At 39.3% G+C, this 19,370-nt stretch overlaps 1 protein-coding gene across 9 annotated transcripts in view; it reads left to right on the top strand.

Moving 5' to 3' along the window:
• The first annotated feature begins 217 nt into the window (after positions 1 to 217).
• The window catches only part of LOC104608599 (rho GTPase-activating protein REN1-like), a 98,447-nt gene continuing 79,294 nt past the window's right edge, over positions 218 to 19,370 (top strand). For 5 of the 9 annotated variants that reach the window (XM_088890885.1, XM_010274631.3, XM_019199655.2 and 2 more), the window contains exons 1-4: positions 218 to 397; positions 622 to 714; positions 922 to 978; positions 16,140 to 16,176. In XM_088890885.1, the coding sequence (XP_088747011.1) occupies positions 685 to 714; positions 922 to 978; positions 16,140 to 16,176 (124 nt within the window). In that variant the 5' untranslated portion in view covers positions 218 to 397; positions 622 to 684. Of the gene's footprint in view, positions 398 to 423; positions 550 to 616; positions 715 to 921; positions 979 to 16,139; positions 16,177 to 19,370 lie in introns of those variants that run through there. The other 4 variants (XM_088890888.1, XM_088890877.1, XM_019199654.2 and 1 more) reach the window with 2 other exon arrangements.

Raw genomic sequence — 19,370 nt, 5'->3', positions numbered from 1 at the left:
TTAAATTTCAGATTTCTCGTTGTCGTTGGATTATAGTCGACACGATCTATCCTTAATTACAACAAATACCGTCGATGTTTTTCCCTCCAATACGAGAAATCTGTTGATCTCGTTTGTACACATGTAGAGACAGACATACGGTTGGGCTTGGAGCTTTCAGAACCCCGCAATCCGAGGGGCCGTTTAAAGTCCGTTGCTTGTCCAACGGGTTTCGGTTGGAAAATCTGAGACGACCGAGGCGTTGAGGGGGAGAGAGAGACAGAGACAGAAAGGGACACAGGACACTTCGTTGCGGCTCTCGTCCCCTCCCTCCTTTCTTCTTTCCTTTCTATCTGTCTTTCGTCACCAAATATACTGTTTTTTCTCATTCTTTATTCGAGAACGACGCCCTTACCAGGTATTTGAGCTACATTTATCGTTCCTTTTTATTTATTTGGTGTTTGGTCTGCATTTTATTAACTCCGGTTGCCTCGTCGTTCGGAGTTTCGATCTTTTGATTCCGGCGAAGTCGCTTGTTTCCGGTGGATCTGTTCATTGATGTTAATGATAGTTCGTATTTCAAAATTTATATATTGCTTGTTTTATACGTTGTATGTTTGAAATTGGTCCATGGCAGTGCAGGCTTTTGCTGCGTGTGGACGAACTTGCTTAGGTGATCCCTTGGGATGTGAATAAGAACCGAGGATGGCTACCAGAAATGCAGACTCTTCTCAGGTATGATTGAAGACGCTTAATCGAATGACGAATCCTATGCATTATGGATCATTTCCCCCTATCTCTTCCCTTCTTCCATTTAGTGTGGTGAAGTTATTTTTGTGAACATGCGAAAACGGGACCAGTTGGAATTTGGATAATGTACGATGGTTAGTGGGAGTTTTTCGTCGAAAAAGGGTCATAATAATGTATGACTTTCTGTTTCAGGGAGATGGCGGTCCAACATCTGCACCTTCTGGGCCAACTTCTCGTCCTGGCAACGTGGTAATTTGCTATTTTTTTTTCGTTCTTGTTTTGGCTTATCTGTTGTAACGCTGGTTTTATCAAATTAGTGAAATTGAATGCTCCATTTCCGATTTTGTTTAGGTTCTGATCCAGTTTTTAGATTGTAGAGCTATGGAATTGTGGTTTTGTTGAGTTGTAAAAACATTTAAATTACGAATTAAATGATGCCAATTAAGGAAGAGGACTTAAGAAGGAAATTAAACATCAGTATTGAGGGATGCCGTGGAAAATTGACTCAAAGGACCCTCTTCCTTCAGTGCATCTCGTTAGTTAATGAAAGATACTGAAACAATTTAGTCTATTAACAATCACTTCCAATAAGAAAAGTAGGATTATCCTTCTAATACATGAACATTAGAAGAAAAAAAAACATCAAATACTGATTATGCTTGCATAAGATCTCACTGTGGAAGGTGGCTGGTTTTAGTGTAAGAGTGAAAATACTCTGGAATTTGCTTCCATTTGTGATATGCTGGTCAATTTGGAAGGAAAGAAATAGCAAGATTCCTTGATTCTAAGGTATCCTCAGTAGGGGAGATGATTGGCAGGATTCAGATGACCATGGTTTGATTGACTGGTGACTGGTGTCCTGAAACAATTTGTTGGGATCAAGAATGATCGTTGCAGTAACTGGGGGAACAATATTGTTTTTGATTCTTCTTTCGTTGTGTAATGGGTGGATCTACTTGTTACTGTCATATTACTGTTGTTTCTGTTGGTAGCGTATCCTTGTACTTTGTTTTGGAGAATCTCTCCATCAGTTTCTAGAGATAAAAAGTCTCTTTCCATTTATCAGAAAAAGAAAACATAGTTTGGAGTTATCAAAAAAAAAAAAAACTGGGTGTCCAAGCTTTTGAGAAAAGGTTACTTTCATTCAAAAGGAAGGGGGGGGGGGTTACAAAAAGAGGATATACAGCCATCCAATAACCCCAAGCTATTTACAATGGCAAAGAATTAGCACTATACACAACATCTCTGCCCACCTCAGACTTAGCTAAAGAATCTGCCAGAACATTCAAATCCCTTGGGATCCACCTATAGTTGCAAGCAAGATTTGATGCCAACTCCCGGATCTTGTTCAAAAAGTGAGAGAATCTCCAAGGCCCACTGTCACTATTGGAAACCCAATGAATTACAAACCTCCTGACGTGGCATGCATTTGTTGCAACTTCCGGACTCCACGATCACTCCAACTGATGCCATCTCCAGAGCCTACTCGTTCACTAAAAGCCAAGAAGGATATCGGCACTTAAGATTTATCTTCTTATTGACCTTAACTGCAAGTGCATTTGTTTATAAGTTTTTATATTAAGAATATAATATAGTAATCTAACTCCATAAAACTCATTCTTTAAATATAGATATCTTTTGATAGTAAAAATAAAAATTCATATAAAAAAATGTATACCAGCAGTATACAAGCTTTGCAGCCCAGTCACCATCAGCCAACCCAAAACCACTGAAGAAACTCAACACAATTCAATCACCAAGCCAAATTCCATAACCCAAACAACCTACTGACCAATCTTTAATCCCTACCCCTCAAAATTGAACATAAGAAAATATAACAAATTACTAACTAACTAAAGCAGGTGGTGGTAGGGAAAGTCTAATTTGGGAGTGCCCTGGACCGGGTGGGGAGCTGTAATTTGTAAACTTGTATTGTGCAATGCCTCTCTGCTGTTTTCCTCTTGTTTTTTATGGCTGAATGTTGCATTATGTTGTAACATGAGCTGCTCTTTAGCAGTTTGGTGTTTTTAATGAAATTATTTCAGTTACTCATAAAAAAACCTCCCTTGGTTAAAAGATATCTACCTCTCCTGACTTCCTTTTGTGCACCTTCTTGAAACTTTTACAAGGACCTTCTCCCCATAAATTCAAATAGAACAGAGTTATGGGCTAATGCTAGAAGGTGTTGGGAGGGCCAAGGCTATGAGATATAGACACATCACACATTATAATAGAAGGTGATTGAGTTACAGTTTCATGGGTACCAAGGTCAACCAATGGACTAGTAGATGCACTACCAAAACAAGGGGCATCTAGAATGAAAATGTTTTGGGGATAAAAACCCAAGGGGGGAGTTTGTAACAAATTATATGAAGGAATCAAGTGGATGGTTAACCGTGGCTAAACATATCCACGGGTATACAACTGATGTATGAATTATAATGCATCACTTTTTAATTTAATTAATAAAAGCAAAAAAACATTAATCATAAAAAGATATTTATTTTAAATACCCTGCTGGTGTGTATGTTTCAATTGGACCGTCCCATGATAGTCATCATTTTGTTAGATTTTTTTTTTTTTTTTTTTAATTTTGGTAGTCGATCAAGACTACAATCAGTCTTGAATTCAAAAGAAAAAGAATGAAGAAATTTCAGAAGAGAAGAAGAAGAGAAGGAGAGAAGAGAAGAAGCACACGAAGAGATTTTGGAAAAGAGAGAGGGTTGGTCTTGACATCAGCCGGCCCACTCTTAATATTTATATATGTTGACTAATTGTAAAAGGGCTGAATTGCCCTTATTGCTTACATGGAAAATAAACTAATAATAAAGCTGAAATAACAAACTGAAATAACTACCAACTAACACCGACATAACTAACAGAAATATGCTGCCATACGAACACAGTGGGGACCACATCAGTGGGATCCACATCAGTGTTCTCTACACTCCCCCTCAAGTTGGGAATAGATATTTGTCATTCCCAACTTGCATAGGTCTGCCTCTAACTTCTTCCTTGGAACAGCCTTGGTGAGAAGATCTGTAAGCTGCATGTTGGAGGTGATATACGGGAGACACACTTATTGAGATGAAACCCTTTCTCTGACAAAATGTTGGTCTACTTCAATATGTTTAATTCTGTCATGCTGTACCGGATTATGAGCTATATTAGTAGCAACTTGATTATCACAATACAACATTAAGGGCTTCTCATAAGTAATACCCAACTCCTCAAATAATGACTTCAACCATAGGATTTCAGCCACACCATTAGCCATAGATCTATATTCAGCTTCAGCACTAGAACAAGAAACAACACTTTGTTTCTTACTCCTTCAGGAGACAAGGTTACCTCTTACAAAAGCACAATATCCAGAGGTAGACCTTCTATCATCAACACTCCCAACCCAATCAGCATTTGTATAAACCTCTATCTTCATGTGATCATTATTCTTGAATAATATACTTCTACCTGGACACTTCTTCAAGTATGCTAATATCCTCTCAATTGCAAGGAGGTGAGTAGTTCTAGGAGAGTGCATATATTGACTGACAACGCTGACTGCATAATTGATGTCCGGTCGTGTGAGACAAAGAGAGAGGAGTTTTCCAACTAACCATTAGAACATAGCTTTATCTTTAAGTGTCTCTCTCCACCCTCTGCACTGATCTTGTGATTCTATTCAATAGGTGTATCGACAGGTTTAACACCTAACTTTCCAGTTTCTTCCAATAGATCTAGAACATACTTTCTTTGAGAAACAAAAATCCCATGTTTAGATCTAGCTACCTCAATACTCAAGAAGTATCGTAGCTCTCCTAGATCTTTCACCTCAAACTCTTGATGAAGGAGTTGTTTAAGAGACTCAATCTCATTGTTATCATTCCCTATCATTACACTATCATCCACATATACAGCAAGCAAAGTCAAGGAAGAGTCCACTTTCTTAATGAACAATGTATGGTCTGACTGGGCTTATACATAGCCGAATTTTTCAAGGGCTTGTCTGAATCTATCAAACCAAGCTCTGGGGGACTGCTTTAGTCCATACAAGGCTTTATTTAACCAGCAAACCTTCTTTCCTGTCTCTGCATCATAAAATCCAAGAGGTAACTGCATGTAGACTTCTTCCTGTAAGTCTTCATTGAGGAAGGCATTTTTAACATCCATCTGGAACGAGGGCCAAGAGTAACTGGCTGCAAGGGATTACAAAACTCTAATAGTGGTCATCTTTGCTACTGGAGCAAAAGTCTCCAAGTAATCTATACCATAAGTCTGAGTAAATCCCTTTGCAACTAACGGGGCCTTATACCTTTCAATGAAACCATCAACATTATGTTTCACAGTAAATACCCATCTACATCCAACCGGTTTCTTCCCTTTAGGCTGGTCAACTAGCTCCTAAGTATTATTCCTCAAAAGAGCATTCATTTCAACCTTCATTGCATCTTTCCACTCAGGAACTAACAAGGCTTCTTGCATTGTTCTGGGGATAGGAATATCAACAATGGATGTGAGAAAGGACCTATAAGAGGGGGACAGACGACCATAGGCCAAGAACTGGGAAATTTAGTGAGTTGTGGATGTGGTATAACGCCATTTGCCTTTACAGACTACAATGGGGAGATCAAGGTCATCCAAAGGAGGTAAGGGTGCAATAGTGGAAGGTATCTCAGTGGGACCTGGATCTGATAAAGGGATTGTGGTACCTGGATCTAGAACAGTGGAAGGTATCTTAGTGGGACCTGGATCTGATAAAGGGACTGTGGTACCTAGATCTGGATCCGCAGAAGGAACTGGGGCTGGCCTGGATTGCTGATGACCGAAATCAACCTGCCTCCACCGCCTGTGATAGACTCTCAAATCCTGACACCTCTGACAACCCTCCCCATTACATCCCTCATCACTCAATGGAACAGGTAAAGGAACTTCTGATGAGTTAAACCCACTCTCACTACTCTCCCCCTAAGGAGAAACCCTAGGATAATAGGGTACCTCCTCAAAGAAGGTAACATCCATTGAGACAAATCTCCTCCCAGAAGTAGGTTCATAGCAGCAATAACTCTTTTGCATTTGTGCATAACCGAGAAAAATACATTTGGAGGCCTTAGGATCAAATTTGGAACGATGAGGTCCAAGAATTTGAACAAAGCAAGTGCAACCAAAGGTTTTAAGGGGAACAATAAACAATTCTTTATTGGGGTATAAAAGGGTAAATTGAGGCTTTATGTCAAGAACCTGTGAAGGAACTCAATTAATGAGATACACTGCTGTAAGAATAGCATCTCCCTAGAAACGAATAGGCACATTGGAGTTAAACATAATGCTTCTAGCCACCTCCAATATGTGCCTATTCTTCCTCTTAGCAACTCCCTTCTGCTGTGGAGTATAAGGACAAGTACTTTGGTGAATAATCCCATGATTAAGCAAATAAGAGGCTAATGAGTTGGTAAAGTATTCTTTCGCATTATCGGATCTGAAGATTTTGATTTTGATACCAAACTGGGTTAAAATCATCTGATGAAAGATCTGGGTCAAAGTAGGAACCTCATTTCGAGAAAGCACAAGGTAAACCCATGAAAAACGGGTATAGTCATCAACAAACAACAAGAAATATCTGTATCCCCCCATAGCAGTGTGATGTGATACGGGCCCCAAACATCGGTATGCACAATATCAAAAGAATTGCTACTTCTTTTATTACTCAATGAATAAGATGTTCTACAATGCTTTGCAAGCTCACAACTCTAACATCTCAAATTGGACATCTGAACAGACTCAAATAAATTTGGAAACAAACTCTTCAAAGACCGAAAGGATAAATGACCCAACCGATTATGCTAAAGCATAACCTGACTAACAGACTGAGAAACAAAAGACTTCCTATCTTCACTATCTCTCCAAGCAGATAGATGTCATTTGTCTCACAGCTAGTCCCAATCACCTTCCTTGTCTCCAAGTCCTGAAAAACACATCGGTCAGGGAAAAAAGTTACTGAACAATTCTGATGTTTTGTAATGCTACTGACTGAAAGCAAGTTACTATTAAGCTTAGGAACATGCAGAACTGAAGATAAGGAAATGGTATTAGACAACTTGATGTCTCCCTTGCCAGAAATGGGAACAAGGGAACCATCAACAATGGACACTTTATCTCTGCCAGAAGATAAGTGATAGGTAGTGAACAGTGAAGGCAAGCCAGTCATATGGTCAGATGCACCTGAGTCTATTACCCAACAATGTTCAGTGTTACCTGGAGCTGAAGCATGATAAGCTGAGGCCCGAGTACTTGAATGAGCAAAGGCTGATGTGGGAGGAGCTAATGGCAGCTAAGATGATTGAGCTGAATTCCCAACTTCCTTTTCCAACTGAGTCAAGGCAGCCCGGACAGCAGCTAGGGTGTCTAGAGGTGTGCCTTTTGTGCTCGATGAGGATGCACAATCAGTATTAACAACCATATTAGCATTACCCCTTTTGTTCCTAAGTTTTGCTGGAACTAGATGAGGGTGCAGCTTCCAACATGTGTCTTTAGTATGCCTAGGTTTCTTGCAATGTTCACACACTAGATCCCGCTTATCTTCCTTCTTTATATCACTCTCTGTATCACCCCCAGACTTAGGTTTAACTGCTGCCAAGGCTGGTAGGAAGGGCTGATGCTGCATCATAACATTTCTCCTAGTCTCTTCACTATGCACTAATGAGCAGGCTTGAGATAAGGTCACACTGACCCTTGTTAGTAGTTGCTGTCTCACAATATCATAGTCAGGATTCAGACCATCTAGGAATTCAAAAACCCTATTAGTTTCAATTTGCTTTCTATAAGTCAGTGCATCCTTCTGACTTTCCCACTCAAGTGTTTCTAGGTGGTCAATTTCATGCCATAGAGATTTCAAGGTAGAGAAGTAAACTGAGACTGGTTTCTCTCCTTGCTTAAGGTTGTTAACCTTACACTTCAATTCATAAGCCCTAGCAACATTAAGGGGTTGGGAGTAAGTCTCTTTCATGACATCCCAGATTTCTTTGGCTGTTTTTGCCCACAAATAGTTCCAACTGATATGTGGCTGCATAAAGTTGCACAGCCATGTCATAACCAAATAGTTCTCCTAAACCCATTTGGTATAAGTTTGGTCCTCTTTAGTTGGTTCTTTCACATCTTCCAACAAGTAGCTGAGTTTTCCTCTACCCCCAGTAGCCATTATGGCTGATTGAAGCCCATTCTAAGTAGTTTGATCCATCAAACTTCACAGTTGTAATTTGAAAGGCATTCTCAGACATGTTACCAGAATTGCTAGTCCCAAAAACACCTTCCCCCTGATTCTTGAACTCCATTCTTGGTCAAGAATTAATAAAAAAAAACTCTTTTTAAACTACTGTAATAGAAAAACAGCATCCAAACAACTGATAAAAGCCGGCCTAGGTCTTCCAAAGAACAAAGAAAACATAATTCTGTATGAAACCAATTCAAAATCTGATCTGAAACCAACAACAAGGTTTTCTCTCAAAACCTTAAAGGAAAAACACAGATTTTCCAGCCGCACCTCTCAGAATAGACCAAGATGATTTTTTTCAAAGTTATTCTCAAGAAAAAACTTACTTTATGAAAGGAAATCTCTGGCCGCCACCTTCTGTCTGATGCAAAACCGTAATCTTGAGGATCCAAAGCCTTTTCTGATTCTTCCTGACTACTAGGACTCTCCCAGCCTTCTACAATCTTCTTAGTAGCAGCTGCACACTACTTGTGACCTCCAAGAATTAACCGATCCTCCTTCTTTGTTGAAAAGCTTCTAAACCTAGGAGATTCTCATGTAGTCAATCTAATTAGACTAACATAAGAGCTCCTAGGTTGGCTCTGATACCTGAAGGGATGAGAGATCCATCCCATGGACGCCCAAAGATTGCGGAATAAGGGGCGAATTTCAAAAATTTTTCTCTCCCTTCAACTGGGAATCACATTCCCTATTTAGAAAATCATATTTTCAAGGATCATTCTTGAACCTTAAACTGAACTAGATCTGAACCAAAAGGAGTAGGAGAGAATTATACCTGATATGGAGAAGTAGTATCTCCCAATGGAGGTGTTCACGCCCAAGGAAGGATCCAAAAACTGCTCCCACTGAAGATGGCACAGTGCAGGATGGAGCAGAATCAGTAGTGTTCTTCTCCAAGAACTCTGTCCTTCGCAAGAATCAGCAAGATGGTACGTGAGCACAGGTTCCTTTCAATCCTTTCTCAAAGAACTGATGTCAAGATCCAATTTTGACTTCTCCCCCAACTGGAGATCGAACTGGCAAACAGGGCGGCAAGAGCAGGGAGGCGGCAAGAGAGTATTCGCAGGGTGCAGAATTCTCTCTTCTTGATTTCAGCACTAAAGAAAATCTGATGATGTGTGTCTCCTAAAGGCTGCCGCCCCCTCCTTCTTTTGTTAATCTAAAAAGATTAGCTCCTAATCCAATTAGGAGCTGCTTATCCAAATCATATTTGGATAAGACCCCTTTTAGGTGATAGGTTATCTTATCTGCAGATTAGATTAGCTTTCTCCTAATCTCATTAGGAGGTTTCTAGATCTGAATCACATTCAGATCTGGACTCTCTGAGTGGATAGGGTCTATCTGCTAATTCTATCTCAGAATTCACCCATTTAATTAACTAAATAAATAGCCTAGTTCGAAATGGGCTTTAGGCCCATTGAGCTTATGTACTCACTTAACCTTCCTAACTGCTGCCCAGTTGGGCTTCCTTGTATGGCGTGGGACCCAAGCATTGATCTACACATCAGCCACATGGGTTCGGCCCAGCTTTTGTTACAAGGCCTGGCCGAATACACTGTTATGGATAGTGCACCCCTTGAAACCCATCAAATGGGTTCTATGGGCCCAACACTTACCCTAAGTGGTCCCTCGGCCAAGCCACTTTGTAACACCCAGGGACTGTGGGCAGATGCAAGATTAGCCCATCAGGTATTATCCTCAATGGTCTTACACTTAACCTCTCAGCCCATAATGATCATACACTGCCCGACAAGAGAGGACTTCTCCCTCGGCTACAAGGAACAGTGTTGCACTCTCTACTTATATGGATCCCGGGAATTAAAACCTTCTTGCAAACATTTTAGAAACCATAGTATATATATACTTTTATATCTCATAAAATATACTTTGCAAAACAAATCTCAATGGTTGAAATCGGCTGCCGGCAGTCTTGGTTTCCATCAGTGAGAGTGCATCCCCGATCATTACCTTTGTCCGACAAAGGGGCTGATCCTGTCACTATGATCACCCACTCAGATGAATTCTCGCAACATACCCAGGTTTTGACCCCCGCTAAGGATCTCATTGATTGGTACATCAAAGACAGCCCAATCCGACACCTAGTGTAGTATCATAATCGAGTCTAGGGGTCGGGTGTAACTTTCCAGCTTTGCCCATCAATCTCCAAGGTCCAGGGCAATACTGGAAATCTGGTCCAGTTCATAGATTCAATTAATCCTACACTGTGTGTGCTTAGGGTCTCACCCTGGCAGCTGAGACAGGCCACCCCAACCGACTTGGTGGCACCACAGTGTCAGCCTTGACAAGATAGGTCTCCCCAGACCGACCCACTGGCTGTGAACATTCTAAACTAACACGAGTCTCATTAAGTGTCCAGTTTAAGGGTATTACACAGAAAACATATCAAGGGAACATGAATCAAATATGCACTTTTATTCATTTACAATAAACTCATAAAGTACATCATTCTGATTGAAGTTAAGGGCATACAAAACTGTCTAACAGTACCAAATAGTCGATCAAGACTACAATAAGTCTTGAATTCAAAAGAAAAAGAATGAAGAAATTTCAGAAGAGAAGAAGAAGAGGAGAGAAGAGAAGAAGCACACGAAGAGATTTTGGAAAAGAGAGAGGGTTGGTCTTGACATCAGCCGACCCACTCTTAATATTTATAAATGTTGACTAATTGTAAAAGGGCTGAATTGCCCTTATTGCTTACATGGCAAATAAACTAATAATAAAACAGAAATAACAAACTGAAATAACTACCAACTAACACTGACATAACTAATAGAAGTATGCTGCCAAACGAACACAGTGGGGACCACATCAGTGTTCTCTACAATTTTTTATGAAACAATGTAGATAAGCTAAACGTCCACAAACATTGGCTATAATATCTTAAACGTAAACCAGAACCTAAATTAAGAAAAATGTCAGAGTAGGCAACAACACACTGAACTTTTTCTTTCTTTGATGGCATGGTGATTTTTCCTTTATGTTTGTGAATTGGCTAGGATTGTGAATTGCACTAATTGCAACCTTTAAATAGATCTGGTCATGCATAAGAAATCCAAACTCATGCAAATAGGTCTTCATCTAAAGCAACCTGATGTTCCTTTTCCTTCAGGAATATCCATTATCTTCTCAAATACTTTTTTCATGCATGGCCATTCCTCATTTTGGATAGAAGATTCATAGAAGACCACATGCACTCCAAAAGAGTTGTGGAAAGGTGGTAGGACTCTAGATATCAATAGTATATTTGGTACCATATAATCATGTTTATCTTTGCAAAGATAAACTGGAGGACTAAAATCATCAATAGAATTAAGAATTAGGTTTACAAGGTCAAAAAGAGGAGAGAGAGAAAAATTACATCAATTTTGAGGAACTGGCAAGGACTAGTAGTGATGTTCCAATGTATTATGTCCAGATAGACTTTCAGTTATTTCTCCTTTATTGGTATCTTACCTTTTGCCACCATGGCCTTTATCTATTGAATTTGGAAATAACAGAAGGGAAGTCATAATATGAAGAGGGAGAGAAATGATCATCCTCCTTCCAAGACTACCATTCTTTTCTGAAAGAGACTGCAATGAAGCATGGAATGGATTTAGGATAGGTAATATCCATCAAAACAAACTTTTGGTATTCTTGCAAGTCATTTGAGTAATGGGAATCCTGCTTTTTCATTTTGGTATTTTCTTGTTGGATTTATCTACTTTATATTTGGCAAGACTTCTGTTTCAATTGCTCAAGTATGGGAATTGACTGGGAAAAGAGCACTAAGATGCTTAAGTTTATGCATATACTACTGTAGAGAAGATGGGCCGAATGGCCCATAGGCTGTTTATTCTTTCTTACTGTTTATGTTCTTTTCTGTAATGGGCCTTATTCCGGGCCCATTCTTTCTATGTTATGTTCTTTGTAATTTCTTGCCCAACTAAGGGCCTCCTTGTAATTATTCAAATTTATCTTAATAAAATAGTGTCAGGGTGCTGAGAGGGAGTAATGTTCGAAACTCTCACTCTCAAAACCCTCATTGCCGAACTCTCAAGGTCTGTTTTCTTCAGTTTTCTTCATGGTATCAGAGCAGGCCTGAACTTCAGTATTCTAGGGCTGGAAACTTCAGCTCGTGTTGCCTGATTCTTGGAGGTCATTGGAAGGTGCCCAAGACTCAAATCTCTTGTGAAGGGGTTCGGTGGCCAGGAAGAATCAGAGAAAAAAAGGGCAACAACTTGGTTTCTGATTTAAAGCTTAAATACTGTAAGTTGTGCTCAGATTTCTGGGTTATTTTTCCGTGTTTGGACTGTTGAAGTGTCCAAAATTTTTGGGTTGTTTCTGTACAGCTATTCGACTATCTTTTAATCTGGTTTAACCCAGAGATTTCTGGGTTGTTTTCACTCCTTTTTGGACTGTCAAAACTGCCGAAACATCCTTGGATTCAGTGCTGCAAATTGTTGCTTCTTTTTGGCTGTGTTTTGGGGGCCTGTACGGACTGTTCTTGAGACTTTTTTTTCACCTTTGACAGTGGGGTCTTCTCTATTGCCCACACTGTGTTTGTAAAAAGGCCTCTTCATCAATACGGACTGGTATTTACTCTTCTTGGCTATTTTTTGGTGATTACCTTGAAGTCCCTGATTAGAAAAGGAACTTTGATTGAGTGCACAGTGCTTAGAAGTTTTCTGATTACTTCTTGAAGGCCAAACCAAGGTTCTACTTTAGTCTTGGTTCTTGCAACTTCCGGGTGTAGTTTGGCCTTGTGTATTGCTGTCTTGAGGTTAGTTGAACTCAGTCCTTGCTCATCCTCATTCGGTACACTTGTAGAAGTCATCTGAAATCATATTTGAAGTGTTTACACGATGAACTCCTCAGAATTTGAAAACAAGATTGGTGCTGAATATGGACTGGTTCAGGGGACTCCAGGTGATTCTTTATTCAATGTGACCACAGTTAAACTAGATGGAACTAATTATCTTGCATGGTCACAATTGATAAAGATTTATATATGTAGTAGAGGAAAGTGGGGGTTTATTTCCGGGAGCAAGAAGGCTCCCCCAGAAGATGATCCATCATACGAGAAGTGGATGCAAGAAAATTACACTGTCATTGGGTGGCTACAAATATTTTATATTGTTTATTGATGACTTTTCTCAGTTCACTTGGCTATTCCTGATGAAATCCCGTGATGAAGTTCCAAGACTTGTAAGACAATTCTATGAATTTGTTCTAACCCAATTTGATACCAGGATTAAAATTTTCAGATCTAACAATGCAAAAAAATATTTTGAGAAGAACCTATCCTGCTATCTCTCTGACGTGGGGGTTATTCATCAAAGCTCTTGTGTTAGGACCCCAGAACAGAATGGAGTTGCTGAGAGGAAAAATAGGCATATTGTTGAAGCTGCAAGAAGTATCTTATTTGCCTCACATGTTCCTACAAGGTTTTGGGGTGATGCCGTTCTCTCAGCCACCTACCTTATAAACCGTATGCCATCCAGGGTTTTAGGGTTAAAGTCTCCCTTCAATCTCCTTCATCCGGACAAGGATCTTTTTCCTATTCCTCTTCGTGTCTTTGGCAGCACCTGTTATGTACATGTTCCAAGTGTCCAAAGGCATAAATTTGAACCCAAAGCCCACAAGTGTATCTTCCTTGGTTATTCCCCCACACAGAAGGGTTATTGTTGTTTTGATCCAAAGACTGGCTCTCGGTATGTCTCAATGGATGTCACCTTTGATGAGCTTTCTCCCTTTTATGGTTCCTCTTTAGATGGACATTGTCCACAGGGGGAGGATTTGTCACAGGTGTTTGCTCTTCCTCTTCCTGTCCCAGTTGAGTCTTTTGATGAGTCTGCTTCTCCTTCAAATGAATCAAAGGTGGATCAGTCGTTCCATTCTCCCTGTCCCAGTGTTCTTCCACCTTTACCTCCTCGTCCTATCCTCAATCCCAAGGTGTATCAAAGGCAAATATCCAGAAATGAGCAGGTTGTTTCTCCTACAACACATGAGCCTCATACACTTCCAGTCACAGATGAGACAACAGGTACAGTTTCAACACCCTTGGAGTCATCCTTCCCTGACCTTGATATTCCCATTGCTGTTAGGAAAGGAAAACGGAAGTGCACTGCTCACTGCATTTCCAAGCACCTTTCTTACAGGTTGCTTTATCCTTCATACTTTGCCTATCTATCTTCTGTTGCTTCTAACCCTATTCCCAGGTCTGTGTCAGAAGCTCTTAATATTTCATAATGGAGGGATGCTATGAGGTTTGAAATTGATGCCCTACACAAGAATGACACATGGGAAGTGGTTGATTTGCCTGAAGGGAAGGATCCAGTCGGTTGCAAGTGGGTCTTTACTTTCAAATATCGAGCTGATGGCACCATTGAAAGGTACAAGGCCAGGCTGGTTGCAAAAGGCTATACACAGACATATGGGATTGATTATCTGGAGGCCTTTGCACCTGTTGCCAAGATGACATCTGTGAGGGTTCTTCTATCTTTAGCTACTCACTTTGACTGGCCCCTTTATCAATTGGATGTGAAGAATGCATTTCTGAATGATGAATTACATGAGGAGGTTTATATGTCTCTTCCTCTAGGGATGTATGGAACTGATATGAAAGGAAATGTATGTAGGCTGAAGAAATTCCTTTATGGACTAAAACAGTCCCCTAGAGCATGGTTTGAGAGATTTAGAACAGTACTTGTTAACTTTGGTTATGTGCAGACACAATCTGATTATACTCTTTTTGTGAAGAGGAGTGGACCTCTAGCAGTATACCTCATTGTATATGTAGATGATATTGTAGTGACTGGTAATGATGTTTCAGGGATTCATGATCTATAATCTTTCCTCCATACAGAGTTTGAGATTAAAGATTTGGGGGAACTGAGATACTTCCTCGGCATAGAAGTTGCTCGATCCAAGGATGGGATTCTTATCTCCCAAAGGAAGTATGTTCTTGATTTGCTCTCTGAAACTGGAAATATGGGTGCTAGACCAGTTGCTACTCCTATTGGTATGAGTCATAAACTCTCTGCCTCAGATGGGACATTGTTAGAAGACAAACGAATCTTCCAGAGACTTCTTGGGAAACTTCTGTACCTATGCATGACTCGGCCAGATATTGCATATGCAGTCAGTTGCATTAGCCAATTCATGCATGCTCCTCGAGACACTCATATGGCAGCAGCAGAGCGAATACTATGTTATTTGAAGGGCTCCCCAGGAAAGGGAATTCTGTTTGCCAAGCATGGTCATATGAAACTTGAAGCCTACACCGATGCTGACTGGGCCGGAAACATTGATGACAGAAGATCTTTTTCTGGGTATTGCAGCTTGGTGGCTGGTAATGTTGTTTCTTGGAGAAGCAAGAAACAATCGGTTGTTGCTCGGTCTTCAACTGAAGCAGAATACAGGGCCATGGCATATGGAGTTTCTGAACTATTATGGCTAAAATCATTGATGAAGGAACTTGGGGTTGAACATGACAATCCAATGATGTTGTATTGTGATAATCAGGCTGCCATCAACATTGCTCACAATCCAGTGCAACATGATAGAACTAAGCATATTGAAGTTGATCGACACTTCATTAGAGAAAGGGTCTCTTCGGGTGAAGTATGTCTTCCTTTCATCTCATCTGAAGGACAGTTGGCAGATTTTCTCACCAAAAGCATTCCCAAGGCAAAACTTCAGCATGATACTAGCAAGCTTGGCATGATTGACATCCATGCTCAGCTTGAGGGGGAGTGTAGAGAAGATCGGCCGAATGGCCCATAGGCTGTTTATTCTTTCTTACTGTTTATGTTATTTTCTATAATGGGCCTTATTCCGGGCCCATCCTTTCTATGTTATGTTCTTTGTAATTTCTTGCCCAACTAAGGGCCTCCTTGTAATTATTCAAATTTATCTTAATAAAATAGTGTTAGGGTGCTGAGAGGGAGTAATGTTCGAAATTCTCACTCTCAAAACCCTCATTGCTGAACTCTCAAGGTCTGTTTTCTTCAGTTTTCTTCAACTACATCTCTTTTTTATTCAGTGTGACAAATTAATTTGTTAATATGTTTTTTTTGTTCTATTGATTTGTGAAGTACTTGAAACTTATTTTTACTATGAACCGTATATTCCTATGCAGGTTTTCAAGAGTGGCCCACTTTTCATATCATCAAAAGGTTTGCTTTGTTTCTCAAATTGGTACCTGGTATTTTATTTGTTTACACTTACAAATAATACTTTGATTTACAACTCAATTCAACTAAGCCTTCTTGCAACTATCTGGGTCAACTACTTCAAAAGTTTAATTACTCTTCTGATATATGTCTTTAGGGTTTCTGGTTTTATGCTTTTGCTTGTAAGTAGGAATGACAATGGGTAGGGAACCTGTGAAAATTGCCCTTCCCATTCCTGAATCCGCTTACTACCCTTGATCCCAAACCCGCTAAACCTGTTATGACCCGTCTGACCTGATTATGCATATCTGTTGTCAGTATTATTTTTCAAATTTGAAATTCAAATTCAATTACCTTAATTAATGCTTATTAAACTCACCATAATTGACTCTATTTAACACTGTTTTCCATAATTGACTCCATAACTAACATTATATAAGGCACCGCTTATAACATTAATTATCTCTATCTCATATTAATTCCATTTAAGTCTTTAAAACAAGTCCTATATAAAACTATTATGTTGATAAAGGGATTTGAACCCAAGTTGCTTAATTTAAACATAAGTATTTTGACCACTAGACTGCTCCAAGATATCTTGCTAAACTAGCATTGATAAACAACCATATTACATCTGTTTGCAAATACCCAGGTCTTTAGCTGTAACCAAACCAGCTCTAGATTTGCCTCTATAATCTCAATTATCCACTTAAGAGATTTTTTTGATGATTACTTTTATAAGAGAATTTAATATTTCTACTATGACATATCACCATTATTTATTAAGCATAATTTATTTTAAATTTTGTAACCTTTTACATGATCATAGTAGAAATATTAGTTTGTTATGCTAACTTTTCCTTGGGATATTCTGATAGTTTACACTTCCCATTTTTATGGTGAAATTACACTTCACATAAAGTCATAAACTATTAAAATACATGTTTCTTATGTATAGAGTTATTAGAACTGTACTTTATATATAATTCATATATTTTTAATATATATTTGAATTTCCATGATGCATCCAACTATCCATGCGTCTCTTAATTTTTCCACTGTATCTATTTGTATCGAAAGCATATCTAGAATTCAGATACAGTTCTTTAAATTGCCTCTTGAATATTCTTTGCATTTTCTAGTACTTCTAGTATTGCACTTGATTTTACATCACGTAAGTAAAATGTGATGCTCCTCTTAAGTAGAAATGGTGCAGTAGTTTAGTGCTAAAGATGCCTCTGATAGGATACAAGGGCAAGGGTTTGAATCCTCTCTCAACTCTTTTTACTATGTATATTATTTCTTATAAAATATATAAGATATGTTTAATAAACATATATACAGGTTTATAATCAGATATTGGGAGCAGGTACCTGCGTTAAACAGAATTGGGTTTGGGTACCGGGTACCCTAAGGTCAAAACCCAAACCCATTCCAAACTCAATAGGGTTTTGATAAAAAGGTCCTATTAGGGTCAGGATGGGTCGGGTACCCAGAAATTCCCATGAAATTGCCATCCCTACTTGTAAGGCAAACTACCAGTTATTTTTTGTTGCAATTTCTATGCTTTATGAAATCCAAGCAAGCAAGCAAGAAAGGACAAATATAAATGGAAATTTCTTGACATATGAAGAGCTACAAACTAAATATAAAAAAGCTATATGTATACATATATATAAATTGGAAAATTAATACACACCCATATATATATATAGTCTGAACTTTATTATATCCTACTTTAAATAGAAGATAGTACTAGACTGCCATGCAAAAATCTAACTTGAATTTTGTCATTCCTCACTTCAGGACTGGAGGGTATTTTGAATTTGGTGTGTCAAAATTTGATTACTTAACACACTTTTGGGATCACTAGATAGGCTACTTGGTTTCTTAGCTTAAAAGTGTCAAGATCATGCAATTTAAACATACATTATGGTCAATTCACAGTGGGATATGAGCTGTCTGGTGGCATCTTTAAGGTTATTCATTCTTGCCTTTTAGGTTGAGTTACATGAGATGAATGTTTGAGATTGAATTCCTTGGTCTTAAAAATAAAACCATCTCCCATTTTGCTTCTCATTCCTCAGGGGTGATCTTGGAAGTTGGAATTTGGGTTTATATGAGGCTTGAGGGAGGTGGAGATCACCTTGAGTATTCAGCCACTGGAATTAATTTAGGGAGTGGTGGTGGATCCTTTGAGTTCTGATGCTAAAGTTTGGTCGTATTGTCCTTCAAGAAGCTTCTTTTGTGCTTCCTTCTTCGGTTCCCTTATTTTCCATGGCCCTTCCCCTTAGTTTTTCAGTGAAAGAAGTTTGGAATGGTCCAATCCCACCTAAAGTGAGGGCCTTCTTCTGGGAGGTTTATCACTCAAAATCAATACTAGTGACACTACGAGAAAACAGACCACTTTGGTATTTGTCTCCACATGTTTGGCTCTGCTGTAAAGTGAGTGGGGAAACCCAATACCATCTACTAATCTCCTATCCTTTTGTGGCTAGTAGAGTAGATAATGGTTTTTTGCTCTCTTTGGATGCATGTAGACACCACCTTTGGATTTGAAGTCCATTTTGAGCAATACCTTTTCTAACTTCCTACAAGAAGAGTGTTAGTGTAGGGGTATTTCTGTCTTTATACTTATGTTGAGGTTGCTGATCTGTAATATTATATTAGAACTAGTCTCCCTCACTTAAATAAGGGCACATGTGTCTTTTCCATTATATTAATAATATAAAAACATGTATGGCCGAATGGGAGAGTAACTTTTCCCTAATTCGAACTAGACTTTTCTTCTCTCTTTTTCTCCTCCTTTCTTTCTCTCTTCCCTCTTTCTTCCTCTTTCTTCTTGGCTGTTATCAGACTAACAGAACTCAAAGGCAGGCCGAATTATAACATGGTATCAGAGCACAACTAAGCAACTCGAATCTGCCCAGATTTCTGTTCTCTGCACACTCAATCTAGGGTTTTCCCTTGATTTCTCTGCCATCGATTGGAGATAAGGGAAAGGGCTGAAAAGGAGTGGTCGCCCTCTTCCCTTGGAGGTTTCTATGCCTCCAGTTGTGTCTTGTGTGGTCGGTTGCTGTGGTTTCTAAGAAGCCCTCCCCTAATCGATGAAGAGAAGAGGGCTGATTCGTGTGGTGCAGTGGGTGTCTTGTGTGGACTGGTTTTCTTCTCGTGTGGTTTGTCTTTCAAGTGATGAG

Source organism: Nelumbo nucifera, chromosome 1 (assembly GCF_055504915.1).
Source record: "Nelumbo nucifera cultivar China Antique chromosome 1, China Antique-T2T, whole genome shotgun sequence".
Lineage (NCBI taxonomy): Eukaryota > Viridiplantae > Streptophyta > Magnoliopsida > Proteales > Nelumbonaceae > Nelumbo > Nelumbo nucifera.
The sequence above is the reverse complement of the archived record's forward strand: the minus strand, read 5'-3'. Positions and strand labels throughout refer to the sequence as shown.